A 20,581-nucleotide genomic window follows, 5' to 3' on the forward strand; every position below is an offset into this window, starting at 1 on the left:
CCAGATCGCTACAATTTCTCCAGGGATAGCATCATGTGAAAACACTCTAAATACATTGAGATATGCAAATAGGTATGGAAAATGTTTTTGTTTATAGATATATTGGCTGTTGATCACTGATATTTGGAATATTGTTGTTCCATGATGTATAATTGTTTTAACTACTTGAATAATTTTAGTGTACTTGCATTTCTTAATTAGATTCAACCCAAAATACTGATTTCTGATTCAGACTCGCATTTAATTAAATTTGTAACTTATTACAACCATTACATGACAATCAATACAAACTACATTTAAGTCATTATCCAGAAATGGATATAACAGGGATTGCAAGGAATCTGGGAGATGCCTCTCTTAGTTTTGTCCCTGCTCTGAAGGTATCACATCTTGCATTAGGGGTAGGCAGTTTTAATGACGATTCCCTGGGGTGTTTGCTGACATACCTTTCTGCAATGTGATTTTTCATCCCCTTGGTGGAATTGCATTCAGTTACCAGCATGTTTCTTTTATATATATATCATATTGTATATAGATCTCTCTCAACTAGTTTATTCTTGTGAAATTTCGGCAGTTGCTGTGGACTAAACTTTATATTTCCCAACTTCAGAGAAATATCTGAGACCCCTAAATACAGTCAGCTAATCCAACAGTGACATACAGTAGTTTCACGAATACAAGCCGCACGGATTATAAGCCGCACCCCCGGTGCCTCGACAATGTTGCTGTCTTTGTCAATAGATAAGCCGCACCCCGAATATTAGCCGCACTTTCGTTCGTCGCGAGAATCCGTGCGCAGCTTTCACAAATTGGCCAATTAGTAAGAGGATCGCGGCATAGCGGGCTTTACTGGCTCGGGGCGGGGCCAGGCAGGCTCGGCCCGCTCATGGTTGCCGACGGGGCCGGGTGGCCCAGCTCAGCGCCACGGCTCGGCGGGGCTGGCCGGGTGGTGCTGGTGCCGCCGCCGCCGCCGGGCTCGCTGGCCCCCCTCTCCCGTCAGCACCGCCCCGCTGCCGCGTTCGCTCGCCCGGCTGGCAGGGCTGCCGCCGCCGGGCTCGCCGTCCGCCCCGCTGCCGCTTTCGCTCGCCCCGCTGCCGCTTTCGCTCGCCCCGCGCCGCGCCTCGCGAGCGCCGCGCCCGCCCCGCGCCGCGCCCGCCCCGCGGCGCTTTCGCGGCTCGCGGTTCGCGGCTCGCGGTTCGCGGCTCGCGGCTCGCGGCTCGCGGCTCGCGGCTCGCGGTTTGCGGCTCGCGGCTCGCGGCGGCGCTTTCGCGGTTCGCGGCTCGCGGCGGCGCTTTCGCGGCTCGCGGCGGCGCTTTCGCGGCTCGCGGCGGCGCTTTCGCGGCTCGCGGTTCGCGGCTCGCGGCGGCGCTTTCGCGGTTCGCGGCTCGCGGCGGCGCTTTCGCGGCTCGCGGTTCGCGGCTCGCGGCGGCGCTTTCGCGGCTCGCGGCTCGCGGTTCGCGGCTCGCGGCTCGCGGCTCGCGGCTCGCGGTTCGCGGCTCGCGGCGGCGCTTTCGCGAGCGCCGCTTTCGCTCGCCCCGCCGGCAGGGCTGCCGCCGCCGCCACCACGCTCGCCGGCCGCCCCCTCCCGTCTGCACCGCCGCCGCGTTTCCTCGCCCTGGCCGGCACTGCAGGCCCCCGCACCGCCGGGCTCCCCCACGCTGCTGGCCCCGATTATGCTGGGCTTCCCCCGCTGCCAGGCAGCCCCACCCGCCGGCCTTCCTGCTTCTGCCATGCTCCCCTGCACTGCTAGCCCCAGTTCTCCCGGGCTCCCCCGCCCTGCTGGCTCAGGCTCTGCCGCCCGCCCCCGACACTGCTGGCCCCGCCTCTGCCAGGCTTTCCCACCTCTGCCGGGGCCGGCCGGGCTCCAGCTTGGCTTGGGGCTGCCGCGGGCTCTCACTTCCGTGTTGGCAGCTTTTAGAATTTTGTTAATAGATTAGCCGCCCCAGAATATTAGCCGCACTCCCGGGTTTCCACCAAAATTTTGGTCAAATTGGTGCGGCTTGTATTCGTGAAATTACTGTAATCAGTGGAGAAGTTAGTGCTTTCAGAATCTGATGCATCATCTCTCAGACCTGTACTGCTCTCTGAAAGTGTCTCTTCAGTCAGTGTGAAAAGAGCCTTATACAACTGCAGTTCTATGATTAATATTTGGGGAGATGGGGGTCATAAATATGCCTGCAATCAGACCCTGCACCCCAGAAACTCACCCACCACTTTCCTGCAAAGAACAAGGGAGGCAAACAAGTTTCTGGGCCATCAGAAAGCCTGGTTTTGCCAGAAGAAGCTACCACCTAGTGGTCTGCTTGCCCTATTGAAAGATAGGGCAGAACCACATCCTCTTCTGCTTTGCTTCCCTTGCCCCCTCCCTGCAACCAGTCGCTAATCGGGCACAAAGGACTGCTGGGGTAACTTATGATCCATTCCTCTCGGTATCCAAATGTCTTTCTGTTTAGATCAAGATAGTAGCAAATCTACCTGACTTGAACCACTCTTTTTAATTTCTTCCTGGTGAGAAGGGGGAATCTAGTCCCCTGCTTACAGTAACATAATGAAGGATGTGTCACATTAATCTAAACTATTTAGATCTTTCCATCCCTTATAGAATATGTATTGCTGAAGTGACTTCATAAATGGACACTGAAAAAAAAATACCTATTCCTAGTATGCTAAATTGGTGTGCAGAAACTGTTTCTTCTCCTTACTGTTAAATTCATATGTTGTTACTGGATTGTGCTGGTTTTGGCTGGGGTAGAGTTAATTTTTTTATGTCTATCACTGTAAAATTGCTTAATATATTTTGTGCAGTATTTTAATTTTTTCTACCAATATATAATTCTCATAGTACAAGTAGTTTTTAGGTGCTGAACACCAGTGTCTGCGCAGTGTAAGATGGGGCAGTATAGAATTTAAGGCACTATAGTGGTTTGATATGTTAAAAGGATCAGTTCAATGAAATACTGAGAGAAAATTTTATTAACTGCACAAACTGAAATCTGAAATTACTCTTCTGAAAGCACTGCTATTATACTCTCCTGCAAATTACCAGCACTGATATTGTTCAATTTTGTTAGTGATCTGTAACTATTTGCCGAAGATTTAAATATGTCAACAGTTTTCTTTTTTAATATAAAAATAATTTTACTGCTAAACTATTAAAGAATACTAAGCAGTTATTTTAACTGTGTTTGTGAGATCCTTTTCTTTTAATTTGCTGCTGTATTTTGCTACTGCAGAGTAAAGGAATTTGGAATTAGTCCTTCAGACATTCCCTTCTCACAGGGTAGTGGCAGTCGCTCTGATCTCTCTCCTTCCTATGAGAATGATGACGTTTCTCCTTCAATCACCAGGTCTACTTCATTGTATATATGGAATGTTTATTTTTGACTTTTCTTTTTGGCAATGTAATTTTACAGACAAACTTTTCATTAGTCTCCTTGCCTTGAGTCACATATACTTTGTTTTTATTTTGTTTGTCAGGTGATGGTTCTGCATGATCGGCAATCATCTTCCCATTATTTTGTTCACAACAACCACACTCTGTATCCAGGATTGCTAGTTTCCTTCACATAAAAAAAAAAAAAAGCGATGTCACCTTCATACATTTAATGGACCAAATCTGACAAGTCTGTGTTTAGGGTAATTTAAATATAACTAATTTTAAAAGAAAACAATTTTAATATCTATATATTTATAAAACTTTTAATCATTCCAAAGATGAATGAAATTTAGTTTCCATTGTAGCAAATATGTGCTACTTCAGAAAGAAATTCCCCTTAAAAATTAAGAATTTGTTCTAAAACTTACTATACTTGCAGAGTTTGATGTCTCTGTTTCATAAGCTTTCTTTTAAATGGGCTTTTTTTAAAAATAGAATCATTATCAATATTTTAAACTATTTTCATGATGGAAGAACCTTACATTTTAATAAGATATTTTTACCTTTAAATTATTTTAATTGAAGGATCTATTCATTCTCTGAGATAGTTGGCTACAAATTATTATTTTCTCAGAATTCTTGGTGACTTTGCTTATAACATCTAGCAGAGTACTGACTGACTAATTTTTTAAAGTACAATTGTGTGCACAGAAAAAAAAAGATGGTCAAGTTTAGGATGCTGAATGAACTTTTCTTTCAAATATTATTCCTTATTGAGGAGTTACTATTGAGGGTCTGGACATTTTTGCCCTCTTAACAGTTAATGAGTACTAAGATTTCAATCAAAAAATGCCTCTTGAGAGAAGATGGACTGCAATCCACCTGCAAGTACAGTAATTTCACGAATACAAGCCGCAACAATTTGACAAAAATTTTGGTGGAAACCCGGAAGTGCGGCTAATAGTCGGGGGCGGCTAATATGTGAATAATTTTCTGACATTTACAACCCCAGACGTGCCAGCCAGGGCGCCGAGCCAAGCACCTGCCAGTAAAAGCCAGCATTTCGCAATTGTTACAGTGTTACCGTGTTGCCCTGGCTCCCTGCAGGCAACACAGGGGGCGGGGAGAGAGGCGAGAGAACTCTCTTCTTCCCTCCTCTGCCGCAGTCCAGGGGAGGAGGGGGGGGGGGCGCTTGTATTCGTGAATTTCCTGTAGTTGAAAGTCTGTGCTTTTTAGGACTTGAACTAACATATTTTTGTCACTGAAAGTACAGTAAATTCACGAATACAAACCGCACTGAGTATAAGCCGCATCTCTGGGTGTTGGCAAATATTTCGGTTTTTGTCCATAAATAAGCCGCACCCGAATATAAACCGCTCTGTTGTTCGCAGCGAGGACCCGCGTGCAATTAGTAACAGAACCGCGGGAGGGCGGGGTTTACTGGCTGAGTTAAGGCTGTGCAGGCTCGACCCGCTAGGGGCTGCTGACGGGACCAGGTGGCCCAGCCCGGTGCTGCCGCTCGGGGCCGGCCGCCGCTGCCACTGGGCTCGGTCACCCCGGGTCGACCCTGCCACCGGCGCTGCCCCATGGTGGCAGGCAGGGACGGAGCTTCCCCCGCTCCTACGGCAGCGGTGGCGGGCGGGGACGGAGCTTTCCTGCGCCCGTGGCGCCGGCGGCGGGCGCGGACAAAGCACCCCGCCTCCTCCCCGAGCCGCAACAATGGCTGCGCGGGGCTCCCGACGGCTCCCCGGGCCGCGGCAATGGCAGCGCGCACTTCCCCCCCCCCTCCCCGGGCCGCGGCAATGGCTGCGCGGCGCTCCCGTCGGCTCTCGGAGCCGTGGCAATGGCGACGCCCCCCCCCCCCCCGTCCTCCCCGGGCCGCGGCAATGGCGGCGCAGGGCCCCCGTCGGCTCCCCGAGCCGTGGTAATGGCGGCGCAGGGCCCCCCCGTTCTCCCCGAACCGTGGCAATGGCGGCGCGCCCCCCCACCCGTCCTCCCCTGGGCTGCGGCAGAGGAGGGAAGAAGAGAGCTCTCCCGCCTCTCTCCCCGCCCCCCGTGCTGCCTGCAGGGAGCCAGGGCAACACAGTAACACTGTAACAATTGCGAAATGCTGGCTTTTACTGGCAGGTGCTTGGCTCGGCACCCTGGCTGGCACGTCTGGGGTTGTAAATGTCAGAAAATTATTCACATATTAGCCGCCCCCGACTATTAGCCGCACTTCCGGGTTTCCACCAAAATTTTTGTCAAATTGCTGCGGCTTGTATTCGTGAAATTACTGTACATTAAATTTGTGAAGCTGAAATCAGTATCCTTATTAAATGAAACAAATTGTGCATAAATAAGCTTTATTTTTGGTTGTGACATTTTTGAACAGGAAATTACTAATTTGCAATTTTAATATTTTCTGAATGTAGGGTGAAGGAGTTGATGGTTGATCCTAGTGCTGCAGGAGATATCTGTCCTATTAAACACCATGCTCCCAATCAGATTGATGACTTAGAGACACAGTGGGATGTGAGGAGCTCTCCTCAGAGAGATGATCTCAAACTTCTTTGTGAACAAAATGTGAGTGGTTTACAGCATTGCACGGAAAGAGATGATAAATACAGTGGCAAAACAAATCCAGAGTAATGTGTATTTATAGCCTGTTAGCAATATCATTAAGTAGATACAGCATGCCTTTTCACCTTTTCTCTTTATGCTATTATGTTCATTCCCATATACACAAAAAAAAAAAGGTTTCTTGAATGATGAGAGGAAAATGTTTTACTTTTCCGTATCTTCCTTGCTGATTAGGGCTTTTAATATCTAGGCAGGGTCTGTTTTAGGCTCTCGCATTTTTAGTGGGCATTTTTCCAGTATAACTTTATCTTTTATTAGGTAGTGAGAAGTAGCCTGGGAAATGCATCCATTTTGTTTAACACTCCTGTGGTTTTGACCATTATGTTTCCTGCACGGAACCCTGTTTCGAGCGAGTTTGTCTTTCTCTGTGTTTAGAAATCTGGCTACCCATCATTCCTCTTCCCAACATCCTGATTTTCATGGAGTGAAACCCCAGAGCAATGTTTGGGAGAAAACCACATCATGTTCCCAGGATGTCTCCTTGGGCTGCATGAGTGGAGAGCTGGGATTGAGAGACATCTTATAAAGGGCATTTTTTTTTCCCTTACTACTGATTATCAACTCAAGTCCTGGTTCCTTAAATGTTCAAGTTGGTTTGTGAAAATGCTGATGAAAGGTACAAAGAAAAATCCTTACTACTCTAAATTATTTTCCTCCAGACTCTCTGCCTTTTCAAACACCTCTATATGGTGTTTGCTGTATTTCTCATTTAATAACTGTCTCTTCTTCCAGGACATTCTTCCCTTATGAATTCCTCCTCCCACTATTTTAACTTGAGTTTGTTTTGGTTTTTTTTTTGTCATGGGGAATATTCTGTTTTCCGGTATCCATTAGGGTTAGTGGCTGGAAATTTTTTATGAATATTAATTACATTTAACTCTGTGAACAGTTTAAATTTATTGCTCTGTCCACTCATTTCTGGACATTTTCTTTTTAGAAAGTATTAAGTTTTCGACAGGTTCTGCTTTCTGCATATTTCTTTTCATGATCTGTGATTATATTCAATATATTTCCTATAGCCACAGTTCTTTTGAGTCTAACAAGCTTAACTATTGTTTTTAGGAAGAGGAAGTTTCTCCACAGTTGTTTACTTTCCATGAAGCTGTGTCACAAATGGTGGAAATGGAAGAGCAAGTAGTAGAAGACCACAGGGCTGTCTTCCAGGTAAAAGATGGAGCCTACCTTGTTTTATCCTAATACAAGAATTCAGGTTTTGCCAATGAAAGTGCATCCTCTTGAAGATGTAGGATATCATCTGATCATTCTGCTGCTTTCAGAGATTTCCTAAACAGACTATCTTTATTGTAAGAAAATTTACTATTTTCTTTTTACTATTTCAACTATTTACTATATTTTTTGTGTTAGTCCTTTTCCAGCATTAGTGACTGTTTTTTCTAGTTGTAGGGAGCTTACTCAGATTGGTGTCAAAATTTTAAATTTCACTGTCTAGTCTATGCCAGTATTCCAATGCCAAAGCTGGCAATTGATAGTAATGTGTTTATATAGTAATTTCCCTATCAGCACCATTTCTATGTGGTCATCTCCCTCTAAAATACAGCAATACTCCGTCCAAGCATTTTCTCTAAATATCCTTCTGTGACATCTTTCTCTGAGATACTGAGACCCAGAAGAAACAAATCTATTTCTAAATGCCTGTTTTCTTCCTTTTTGAAGATACATAAGGTTTTCATTTGCTACTAGTCAGGGTCTTTGAAAGGAGTACTGACCACATAGTGTAATGCTGATCAGCACCATAGAGCCTTTTATATTTACAAAATAAATTCTAATATGTATGAGTTACTAGTTTTCAGAAGGAAATGTGAATTGTTTCTGTTCATAACCTTAGAATCTTTAGCCAGGCTGTCCATTTGGAGCATCTGCTGCAACAAAATAGCAAAACATTAAACCTATAGGGAATACACACGTCGTGGTTTGACGCTGGCCCAATGCCAGGCACCCATGAGAGTCACTCACTCACCCTCCCCTGCCACAGCTGGGCAGAGGGGAAAAAAATTAATGAACACTTCATGAGTGAGATAAGGACAGGGAGAAATATTTCAAGGGTGTCCTAGTTTAGGGCAAATTTAAAAAAAAACAAACAAACCAACCCCCCGAGACTCCTCTCCCATCACCAGGTTCGGGAAGAATTTCCTCAGAGGAAAAAAAAAGTGGAAAAAACCTGCTTATTAATTAAACAAAACACTCTCAACACAAGAGAAGAAAATTAACAACCCCAGATGACTAAAAAAACTTTTTCACCGGTGTGAGAGGGTGACAAACTCAGGAAAATCTCTCCTGTGGGTAGTGTCAGTCTCCGGCACTGGGATGACTGCTGCAGATCTCAGTTGCAGGGTCCCGGTGTTCCTCGGTGATCCAAGTCCGGTCCAAACAGGTTCAGAAAGTATACAGAAAGGAAAGGGGGAAAAGAACAAAGAACAGTCCACAGAAAGAGATTGGACTGCCTAACTAATAAGCAAAAACAAACTAAAGCTAGCAAAAGCAAACAAAGCAAGCAAAAGCAGCTAGCAGCAGCAGCAGCAGCAAGCAGCAAGCAGCCCGCCTGAGCCAGCAGAGCTAGCCTCCCAAGCACAGACATGGGGGAGGGGAGCCAACTGATAAGTAGACTAAACAAACTTTCACTTAAACAGAACACACGACTGGGGATACAAGCCACCATAACGTCACCCCAGGACATTCCACCCCTTATCTCCATATCCTGAGTCCACTACTAAACACCATGTAAAACTTCATCAATTAAATACTTCCATCTCATGCCTGTGTGATCTAGTTTACAGACAATGGTAGTAACATTCAACAAACAATCATATTTGTCTCACCCCACAATCAGATCTCCCTGAGGTACACACCGTGTTGTTCCATCTCTCTGCATCATCCACCATGTACAACCTGGTCCTTGAGCAAAGACAATCCCATGAATGGGTTTGTCTGTACTCGAGGCAGAATTTATCCATACTGTCTTTCCTAACAAACCTCTGACATGGACCACTGGGACTTTATCTCCATCTATTATATGAATGGACTCAGACTGGGCAGAACCTGCTCGGTTGGTGGAGCCTCGGGTGTTAACTAACCAGGTGGCCTTTGCTAAATGCTGCTCCCAGTTTTTAAAAGAACCCCCACCCAATGCTTTCAAAGTGGTTTTTAACAATCCATTGTACCTCTCCACTTTACCTGCAACTGGTGCATGGTAAGGGATGTGGTACACCCACTCAATGCCATGTTCCCTAGCCCAGGTGTTGATGAGACTGTTCTTGAAATGAGTCCCATTGTCTGACTCAATCCTCTCAGGGATACCATGCCTCCAAAGGACCTGCTTCTCAAGGCCCAAGATGGTGTTACGGGCTGTAGCATGAGACACAGGATAGGTTTCTAACCATCCCGTGGTGGCTTCCACCATGGTCAGTACGTAGTGCTTGCCTTGGTGGGTTTGAGGCAGTGTGATATAGTCAATTTGCCAGGCCTCCCCATACTTGTACTTGGACCAATGCCCCCAATACCAGAGGGGTTTCACCCACTTGGCCTGTTTGATGGCAGAGCACGTCTCAGTCATGGATAACCTGAGTGATACTGTCCATGGTTAGATCCACCCCTCGGTCTCGTGCCCACTTATAGGTGGCATCTCTACCCTGGTGGCCTGAGGCATCATGGGCCCATCGTGCTAGTAACAATTCTCCCTTGTGGTCCCAATCGAGGTCTATCTTCGACACCCCTATCTTTGCAACCTGATCTACCTTCTGATTGTTTTACTGCTCTTCATTAGCTCTACTTCTGGGGACATGGGCATCTACATGGCGAACCTTCACAGGTAGTTTCTCTAACCGGGTAGCGATGTCTTTCCACTCTTCAGCAGCCCAAATTGGTTTTCCTCTACGCTGCCAGTTCGCCTCTTTCCATCTCTCCAGCCATCCCCACAAAGCATTGGCTACCATCCAGGAATCAGTGTACAGATAAAGCTTTGGCCACTTCTCTCTTTCTGCAATGCCTAGGGCAAGCTGAATGACTTTGAGTTCATCAAATTGGCTTGATCCACCCTCTCCTTCTGTGGCCTCTGCAACTCTTCTTGTGGGGCTCCATACAACTGCTTTCCACCTCCGATTCATCCCTACGATGCGACAGGAACCGTCGGTGAATAAAGCTTAACGTGTTTCCTCTGCCGGCAGTTGGTTGTATGGTGGAGTTTCTTCAACCTGTGTCACTGGTTCTTGTTCCTCATCTGTGACACCAAAACTTTCACCTTTGGACCAATTTGTAATTACTTCCCAAATCCCAGGGCGATTCAGTTTTCCAATCCGGGCGCGCTGTGTGATAAGGGCAATCCACTTGCTCCATGTAGCACTGGTGGAATGGTGGGTGGAAGGAACCTTTCCTCTGAACATCCACTCCAGCACTGGTAGTCAGGGTGCCAGGAGGAGTTGTGCTTCTGTGCCGATCACTTCTGAGGCAACTTGGACTCTTTCATAGGCGGCCAAGATTTCCTTCTCTGTTGGGGTGTAGTTACCTTCCGACCCCCTGTAGCTCCGACTCCAGAATCCCAGAGGTCGGCCTCGAGTCTCATCAGGCGCCTTCTGCCACAGGCTCTAGGACAAACCATGGCTCCCAGCTGCAGAGTAGAGCACATTCTTTACATCTGGTCCTGTCCTGACTGGACCAAGGGCTACGGCATGAGCAATTTCTTGCTTTATCTGGGCAAAAGCTTGTTGCTGCTCAGGGCCCCAATGGAAATCATTCTTCTTGCGGGTAACCATGTAAAGAGGGCACCCAATCTGACTGTACTCAGGAATGTGCATCCTCCAAAAACCTATAGCACCTAGGAAAACTTGTATCTCCTTCTTGTTGGTTGGTGGGGACATAGCTGTAATTTTGTCGATGACATCAGTAGGAATCTGACGCCGCCCATCTTGCCACTTCACTCCCAGGAACTGGATCTCCCGAGCAGGTTCCTTAACTTTACTCTTCTTGATGGCAAAGCCGGCTTCCAGGAGGATTCGGATGATTTTCTCTCCTTTCTCAAACACTTCTGCTGCTGTGTCCCCCCACACAATGATGTCATCAATATATTGTCGATGTTCTGGAGCCTCACCTTTTTCTAGTGCAGCCTGGATCAGTCCATGGCAGATGGTAGGACTGTGCTTCCACCCCTGGGGCAGTCGGTTCCAGGTGTACTGCACACCCCTCCATGTAAAGGCAAACTGAGGCCTGCATTCTGCTGCCAGGGGAATGGAGAAAAATGCATTGGCGATATCAATAGTGGCGTACCACTTTGCTACCTTGGATTCCAGCTCGTACTGCAGTTCCAGCATGTCCGGCACAGCAACACTAAGTGGTGGAGTCTCTTCATTCAACGCACGATAATCTTCTGTTAATCTCCATTCCCCTTCAGATTTACGTACAGGTCAGATGGGGCTGTTGAAAGGTGAGTGGGTTTTGCTGACCACCCCTTGGTTCTCCAGCTCTCGGATCATCTTATGGATGGGAACTACAGCATCTCGAGTTCTTCTATATTGTCGGCGATGCACTGTTGAAGTGGCAATTGGTACCTTTTGCTCTTCTCCCTTCACAAGTCCTACTGTAGTTGGGTTCTCAGACAGTCCAGGTAAGGTGTTCAATTGCTGGATGCCCTCTGTCACCACAACTGCTATCCCAAATGCCCACCTGAATCCTTTTGGGTCTTTAAAATACCCCCTTCGGAGGTAATCTATGCCTAAAATGCATGGGGCCTCTGGGCCAGGCACAATAGGGTGTTTTTTCCATTCCTTTCCAGTCAGACTCACTTCAGCTTCCACCAAAGTAAAGTCCTGTGATCCACCTGTCACGCCAGCAATAGAGACGGATTCTGCCCCCACATATCTTGATGGGACTAATGTACATTGTGCACCAGTATCAACCAAAGCTTTATACTTTTGTGGTTCCGATGTGCCAGGCCAACAAATCCACACAGTCCAGAAAACACGATTTTCCCTGGCCTCACCCTGGCTAGAGGCAGAGCCCCTCTAAGCCTGTTTATCCTTCTTCCCTTGGGCACATGTTTTGGAGGTTCCTTCAAGGGGATCGGACATGTCATCATCATCATTATACTTGGCAATTTGGCTACGGGCAACTGGAGCTGCTCTCCTTTTGGTGGAATTTCCTCTTTGAGTCTTGTCTTCCTTCAATTCACGCACCTGTTGTGGCAGAGCAGCAGTAGATTTTCCATCCCATCTCCTCATGTTTTCTCCACAATCACGCAGGAAGAACCACAACTCAGCCCGTGGGGTGTACCTTCTCTCCCCATCGGGGGAACGTCTGCGTTGGATACCAGGACCTTTAATTGGTGCAGCCGAGATTTGGAGAAGGTCCTCCTTAATCTCATCCCTGAGTCTCTTATGATTCTCCTCTATCTTGTCTTCTAATTTCTGCAGACGTGTTTCCACAGCTGCGATTCTGGCATCTGTTGGACCATGTACAGCATCTGCATATGCTCGGAGTTTCTTTGCCGTATTGAGCACGGTCTCATCCCTCTCATCCCGCTTCATTATTGCCAAAGCAGAAGCGTATTCATGTGGCCCAAGTCGCACAAGTTTTCGCCACATCACAGATGTACATGGTACCAAGTCTGGATTCCTAGTTGTTATGTCATCTGAGAAGATAATCTCTGCCACTGCCATTTCTCTCAGGCATTGGATCCCTTGTTCTATAGTCTTCCACTGTGTCTGCTGCATATAGAGATCGTCTGCACACAGGTATCTTTGTGCTACACTGTCCAGGACCCATGCCCAGAGGCTGTGAGGGTTAGTCCCCCTCATCATTCCTTGGTCAATGACAGGATCATGTGACAGGGATCCCAAACGCCTCGCTTCAGTGCCGTCCAGAATTGTAGCCTCACCTGCAGCATCCCAAAGACGGACCAACCAACTAATTATAGACTCATCAGGTCGTCGAGTGTCATCCTTTCTTAGACCACGGAGGTCCTTTAGGGAAAAAGACTCGATATTGGCCTCTGATCTTGTACCAGTTACTTTGACTCCTGGTTTTATGTCAGGAGGCACTGAGGGTCCTTCTCCTGCATCCTCATCATCATCATCATCCACTGGTCGATTGGTCTTGTCTGTGGATTTCCCACTTCTTGTGCTAGTAGCAACAGCCATTGGTTGAGGCTTACTGTCTGGTTTAGCTGCTGGCCTCGAGCCTGGGGTGTTGGCTGCAGCCTGAGTGACTGGGATAGTGGCTGATTTATCTCCCTGTCCCCTTTCCTCTGTCTGCTGCCCTACAGTATCTAGCAGGGTGCGATAAGCATATGCCAGGGACCAGCTCACTGCAATGATCTTTTCCTCCTTGGAGTTATCATGGCATTTCTCTTTAAGGTATTTTGCCACCTCATCTGAGTTCTGAATTTGTTCAGGGGGAAAGTCCCAGACTATAGGGTCAGAAAATTCCTTTAAGATTTGGCCTATATGCTCCCATTTCCCACACCACTCAGGATTCCTCATGCTTGGCTCTAGTCCTAAGTCAGGAGTCCCATCAGCCCCTCTAGAAATCTCAACTCTTATCCTATAGAAGCTGCAGACTGTATAAAGAAAGGTTACTAGATTAAACAGCAGAAAGATGGTCTCTTTAGCAGTCAGGGGAAACTGAACATACTCTAATAGGGATGTAAAAAATTCAGGGGAGACGAAGGAAAACAAAGGCTGAAAAGCCTCATCCCCTGCTTCTCCTCTAACAAACTGGGAACATAACCATAACCATGAACCATACATTCCTGGAACAGACTCCAGCATCTTTATAAACCTCCTACAAGCCATTACAACTAAGCCCAGCCCGATGGATATTCTGATCATTGCCCCTCTGCTACAGAAACTGCGTATTAGGGAAAACACCGGAGCTATTTCTGGATGAGAAAAAAAACCCAAGGACCATAGAGGTATTAAGACCTCAAAAAACCCTAGGGAGCAAAAATACATGCAGGTCTCCACCCCCAGAGACATTATAAATTCAAACAACATTATTAGAACGAAGTTTTTTCCACTTTCTCTTGCCCTACAATTGGGCGCCAAAAATTTGTCCTAGTTTAGGGCAAATTTAAAAAAAACAAACAAACCAACCCCCCAAGACTCCTCCCCCACCACCAGGTTCAGGAAGAATTTCCTCAGAGGAAAAAAAAAGTGGAAAAAACCTGCTTATTTATTAAACAAAACACTCCCAACACAAGAGAAGAAAATTAACAACCCCGGATGACTAAAAAAACTTTTTCACCGGTGTGAGAGGGTGACAAACTCAGGAAAATCTCTCCTGTGGGTAGTGTCAGTCTCCGGCACTGGGATGACTGCTGCAGATCTCAGTTGCAGGGTCCCGGTGTTCCTCGGTGATCCAAGTCCGGTCCAAACAGGTTCAGAAAGTATACAGAAAGGAAAGGGGGAAAAGAACAAAGAACAGTCCACAGAAAGAGATTGGACTGCCTAACTAATAAGCAAAAACAAACTAAAGCTAGCAAAAGCAAACAAAGCAAGCAAAAGCAGCTAGCAGCAGCAGCAGCAGCAAGCAGCAAGCAGCCCGCCTGAGCCAGCAGAGCTAGCCTCCCAAGCACAGACATGGGGGAGGGGAGCCAACTGATAAGTAGACTAAACAAACTTTCACTTAAACAGAACACACGATTGGGGATACAAGCCACCATAACGTCACCCCAGCACAAAGGGCAAACCAGGCTCAACTTAGGGTTGTCAAATGAATTTTATTGCTAACAGAATCAGAGGAGGATAATGAGAAGAAAATAAACCCTTAAAACACCATTCCCCCCCCAGTCCCTCCCTCCTTCCCACCAACAGCACAGGGAGACAGCGCATGGGGGTTTTGGTCAGCTCATCACCAAAATTTCCTTCTGCTGCTCTGGGAGAGTCCTTCCCCTGTGAGACCGTGGGGTCACTCCCACAGGAGACAGTTCTCCATGAACTTGTCTAGCATGGGTCCACTCTCACGAGCAGCAGTCCTACCACACCTGCTGCAATGTGAATTCCCCCCATGGGCAGACAGTCCTCCCAAAACTGCTGCGACATGGATCTCTCTTTCCACAGGGTGTGGTCCACCAAGGACAGGTTGCTCCAGCCTGAAAGTAGGGTCCCCCCTCTCTACACCAGGTCTTCCACTGGATCATGACCTCCTCCAAGCATGCACCTGCTCCAGCATGGGCACCTCCAACCCCCCCAGGGTTGCGAGTGGATCACTGCATTCCCCGTGGACCCATGGTCTGCAGGGACACACCTGCTTCACCATGGTGTTCACCATGGCCTGCAGAGAAATCTCAGCTCCAGTGCCTGGAGCATGCCCTCCTCCTCCTCCACTGACCTTGGTGTCACCATGTTGTTTCCCTCACATGTTTTCACCTCCTCTTCTCTGACTAGAAGCAAAACCCTGTGACCTTGTTTTGATTTTCTTCTTAAATATGTCATCACGGAGGCGTTACCAATCTCTCTAATTGACCCAGTTTTGGCCAGCAGCATGTCCATCTTCACTGCCATTAGCAATTAGCTCTGTTGGACATGGTGGGAAGCTTCTAGCAGCTTCTCACAGGAGCCATCTTTGTGGCTCCCCTGCTGCCAAAAACCAGGTCGTGCCTAACCAATGCAACACATCTCAATTTAGGTATGTTACTTAGTGGAATATTGATGTCTGTTCATGTAATACAGTCATGATGCTAAATAACACATTTTAGCAGTTATGGGTTGGCCAATTTGAGTTTCCCGGCCAACACATCAATTATGTAGTGGGTTTACTGTTGGTCAAATTCTAGTGCAGCCACTAGGGATTATTTACTCATTTCCTGCTGTGAGATATGGATTAGGAGGAGGAGGGCAAAACAGACTCAAAACTTTAAAGGGTATAAAGAAAACTTTATTAACAGAATTTAAAGAAAAAGTATAAGAAAATTGGAATAAACCTTCAGAACACATCTTCCCACACACCCTCTTTTCTTTCCCTCTGACAATGTAAAGAGACAAAACTTGTGACTTTCAGTCAGTTTACCACCTCTACAATAGTCTTTCTTCATTCCACTTAGGGAGTCTCTCTTGCCATGTCATGGAGACCTCTCCACAAGAAATAGTTCTCTTGTGGCTTCAATGTCACAGCGAATCAACTGCCCAGGAAATTAAAATCTGTTTGCAGTTTGAAAGTCCCTCCCATGCTTTTGCAGCTCTCCCACTGCTTCTTTCATGGGCCATGTCAAATTATTGGGGTGCTATTTTAAAGATGAGTTTTTCTAGCATAAAACAAAAGTTCCCTTCATCCATCTCTGGGAACAGAGGTTTTCTGCTACTATCCCTGGGGCAAGGTTTCTCGTCTCTCTCTGTTCAAGTTTCTCATTGGATCATAGCAACATCTACTTGCTTTAATACTGGTGTCTGGGCTCACAGTTGTGTTAGAATGCTACATCCCCCCAATGCATTTCCATGAGTTCCAGGGAAAAAAAACCAAAGTCTTGATATATCAAATATATATTTTCACCAAAGCCTTACAAAATGAATTTCAGCCTAAGACAGTCCTGGCGGCATGGTCCCAGGCGAATCGCGCACCAAGCTGACCTGGATATATGGGGCTGCGTGGGGTCAACCAGCCATCTCCTCAAAGTCTGGAAGACAAGAGAGATTCTCCTGGGCTTTGTTCGTTTTTTAAATGTGCTTTTCCACAGATGCGCATTTAACTCTTTTAAGTGGTGTAACCAGGTGTCAACTTTCAAACCTAGCCAGCTCATTGACTCTTCAAAACTAGCCAGTTCATTGGCTCCAACAGGTCCCCACAGGGAATCACCCCCCCCAACTGAAAACCAGACTTTCGTTAAACCACAACACACATTTTAAAATATATATAGATATTTAGTTATTTTGAAACATTAACCCTGAAGTAAAGCATGCAGAAGTATGAAAGTCATGCCATATGCCACAGTTGTGTCCTAATGCTTGCAACTTCTGGAGAGACAAATTGCATTAGGTTAAGATGTTACTGCCTCAGTGTGTCCATCTGGCCTTATGCTGGAGATCACTGCTCCTCACAGCAGTCATTAGAAGAAAATGTGTCTGAGTCTCAGCTACTTTCATTTCCAGCATTACTTGTTAGTTTATGCCATGGGTGAAGATGGGTTGCAGGAATATAAAATCTACAAACTGTAAGATGCAGAAGTTGTCTTCTATCAGCTTTTTCCTGGAAGCTGTTGATTTTGGGATACAAAACATCCTATCCTAAACAAAAATCTCTAAAATAGATTAACTGAATTAATTGTACTCTAGAAGTCTTGACCTTCCTTTGTTTCTTGGATATACAAGTTTACATTAGATGACATGAATCCTATCCCAATGTGAGAACTTCATCTATCCTGAAAGCCAACAAAACATATATGGGGTTTGGACTATGATTTCAATATCACTTGAACTAGTGAGCACAGAAGGAAAAACTTAATTTTAGTATTTCAGGCTCAGCATGCATATAACTGTCAGCTGCTTTATTTTTAATCAAAGCATTTCCAGGGAGATCAGTTCATCTAATCACAGCTTTGCATGATTCTGTAACCTTTAAGTGCCTGGTTGCATTCTTCTTTGCTGCAAGACATTTTTTTTTTTTTTTTATTTTTTATTTGCAATATTCAGAGTGCAAAGATGCCTAAGATCTGTTTTAACCATCTTTTACAGTGCTCTTATCTGTCTGGAGAGTTCTCTCCTTTTATACAGTTTCTCTCAAAACTAGTTTTGAGTATGGACAGAATTATTTTGGCTCCTTGACTGCAATAATGACACAATAATGATAATTTTCAGTGGTAACCAACCCATACTTAAAATTGAAGTCTGGCTTTAAAGTTTGATACCTATCTAAGGGTACATAACCATGAAATAAAGTTCTTAATTTCTTAGTTTTGCAACCATCTAATGTTCTGAATTTGAAGAGAACTGGGGTAGCTGGGGTTTCTCTGTTGTTGTTATGACCATTGGAGTTAAGAAACTATGTAGAAAACATACAATTTTACTAAATTAGGAATAAGGACTCCTTTTAAGATTAAAACATTATAGTGAGGTGACTCGGCAGTAAAAGAGTGGTCATCTTGAGAAAAGGAATAATTCAGCTCATTAATTGCCTTGAAACTTGCATTGAAACTTTGTTAATGTATTTAGCTGAGGTTTTGTTAACTTTTACCTAGGAATCTATTAGATGGTTGGAAGATGAAAAAACTCTTCTTGAGATGACAGAAGAAGTAGACTATGATGTGGATTCTTATGCTACCCAACTTGAAGCAATTCTAGAGCAAAAAATTGATATTCTGACCGAACTTAGAGGTAGATTGCTTTTAATCACTTTTGTATGCATTTTCATATGCCATGGACACTTGCGGGAATAATGAGGAGATTAAAAAAGTACGGTTATGTTTTGGGGTCTTTTTTCACCTTATGCTGTCCTGTAATGTTCTGAGAAAGGAACATTTATTTAAGAACAAGTTCACATCTATATTCAATCCATCCTAGTTTAATGGAAGAATCTGCTTAACCTCCAGGAAGTGTAAACTTGATCCTGCAACTTTGGGTTGATATTTTCTTTTCTTTGTTCCAAAAGAATAAAGGAAAGAAAAAGAAAAAGAAAACCTGCTGTTGTTTTTCAGTCTGTACTTAAGAGTAACGTCGAGTTCTGAGTAGCTTGGTTTTTAGCCTATTTTCCTTAGCAGCGTTTCTGTCAAAATTTTGTCAGCCTCTCTTTGTTGAAAAACCAACTGCAGATAATTTTTAGTTACCAAAATTGACTCTTTCATTTGTCTTTTAAAATTGGCATGTCAGCTTCATACCTCATGGAGATTAATTTTTCATTTTAGTTTCTCTAACGTATCTGCATTCCAGCAGACATGCTATACTGGTTTATTTTGGATTTTTTAATCTGTGTTAGAAAACTCTTTATAAGATAAATCTTACATTTTACTCAGTCTGAGTATCTGGTGTAAGTTAGAATACATCAAGCAAATCAGATGTGGCCTGCTTGTTTGTATGGTAAGTATTAAATTTTAAGCTTATCTCAATCCTCTTGTAGTTTGTATCTTCAGCTATTTTTTGTGAAGTGTTCTTTATTTTGCATTAGGGCCAGTATGTGGGGCATCAGACCTTAGTTTCAGGATATGTGTTGAGCACAGGCATATTAGTACTCAATCTCTTTTCCATTAAAGATAAAGTGAAATCTTTCCGGACAACTCTACAAGAGGAGGAACAGGCGAGTAAACAGATCAACCCAAAAAGACCACATGCCCTTTGAAAGGAGGCCTCTGCTGCTAAAGGAATCTACAAACCCATACTGCTGTAGGACACATTTGTTACAAAACCCAGTGGTTGGAAGAACTCAACTACTTGCAAGTGTAAAAATGTTAGAATTGTCCTGTTTATTACTCATCTGAATTATATTTTCAGTTTTGTGTGAAATGCTCCTATGTTGTCTACAAAATGCTTCTAGACCATACAGTACAACCATGCAAGGTTCAGATCTGTGAAGCACTTTGTTTAAAATATTTCATTTATTCAAACTGTAAATTTTATGTTTGGAAATATTTGCTATGTTTTTAATAATGAAGTAGAACTGTGATAATTGAAAAGTCACAGTATTTCCTTTTAACTATGTTGAGTTTTGTTATGAAGACCAGTTGTGCAGTTTTGTTTGCTGCATGTGTACCTCACTAGTGGTTTTACATAATTTATCTTCTACTGACAGCTGTGCTTACTTCTTCCCATTCTGTGCCTTGATAAAGGCTATTTAACCCTAAACATCCTCTTTCTGAAGCACAGCCTTAATAAACAACATTCACATTTGTCAATATAAATTGCTTTTAGTGTGTATATTTTTAATGTGTTTTGAGACTTTTTTTTGGTGGTTAGTGCATTTCACAGCATGTCATATCCTTCAAACAGGAAGTGCAAGAGCTGTTAGAGTGAACATACAGTTGGACATTCCATCCTGCTTGTAAAAAATCTGAAATTTAGTTTTATTTGAATAGCATAAAGAATAGTTATATAATTATAATGTTTTCTTTGTAATTAAAAAACACACAAAAAAGTAAAAACAAATAAAAAATACATTGGTTGATGTATAACCAAGGGTAATGTTTAAGTACTGAGGAGAGTTATACCTTAGAGTAATACAGATGAATATACAGTGGGTAGTATGGTTTGAGAATGCTGTCAGAATAAAGGTACCATCTGACCTCTGCATATGGATAGTCTAACTGTCAAAATTCAGGGATCCAACTAAAGAAATACTGTAATTTCACAACTATAAGGCGCACTGGATTATAAGACGCACCTCTGGGAGTCGGCAAAATTCCGAATTTGTCCATATATAAGGTGCACCGGACTATAAGGCGCACCTTTTTTGCAGCAAGGATCCGCGTTGCGCACAACAAAGTAATGAATTAGTAACGGAATCACACAATGGCAGGGTTTACTGGCAGGCGCTCAATTTGCAAACATTTTTCACAGATTGGTGTAGTCTTTAAATGCAGTCCCAAGCGCCCTCCCCGTGCACGGGCCCCGGCACTCCCACTCCCCCCGGTGCTGGCTGGCGAGGTGCGACTCGGGG

General features: G+C 44.8%; 1 protein-coding gene across 5 annotated transcripts in view; it reads left to right on the forward strand.

The window, feature by feature from the left end:
- LOC117005020 (kinesin-like protein KIF2A) overlaps positions 1 to 20,318 on the forward strand; it is a 126,000-nt gene extending 105,682 nt beyond the window's left edge. The window contains exons 16-21 of one of the 5 annotated variants that reach the window (XM_033076236.1): positions 5 to 72; positions 3,234 to 3,347; positions 5,791 to 5,941; positions 7,061 to 7,162; positions 18,174 to 18,309; positions 19,182 to 20,318. In XM_033076236.1, the coding sequence (XP_032932127.1) occupies positions 5 to 72; positions 3,234 to 3,347; positions 5,791 to 5,941; positions 7,061 to 7,162; positions 18,174 to 18,309; positions 19,182 to 19,267 (657 nt within the window). In that variant the 3' untranslated portion in view covers positions 19,268 to 20,318. Of the gene's footprint in view, positions 1 to 4; positions 73 to 3,233; positions 3,348 to 3,477; positions 3,497 to 5,790; positions 5,942 to 6,373; positions 6,481 to 7,060; positions 7,163 to 18,173; positions 18,310 to 19,181 lie in introns of those variants that run through there. The other 4 variants (XM_033076237.1, XM_033076238.2, XM_033076239.1 and 1 more) reach the window with 4 other exon arrangements.
- Positions 20,319 to 20,581: the final 263 nt, after the last annotated feature.

The sequence above is a fragment of the Catharus ustulatus genome, chromosome W, assembly GCF_009819885.2.
Source record: "Catharus ustulatus isolate bCatUst1 chromosome W, bCatUst1.pri.v2, whole genome shotgun sequence".
NCBI lineage: Eukaryota > Metazoa > Chordata > Aves > Passeriformes > Turdidae > Catharus > Catharus ustulatus.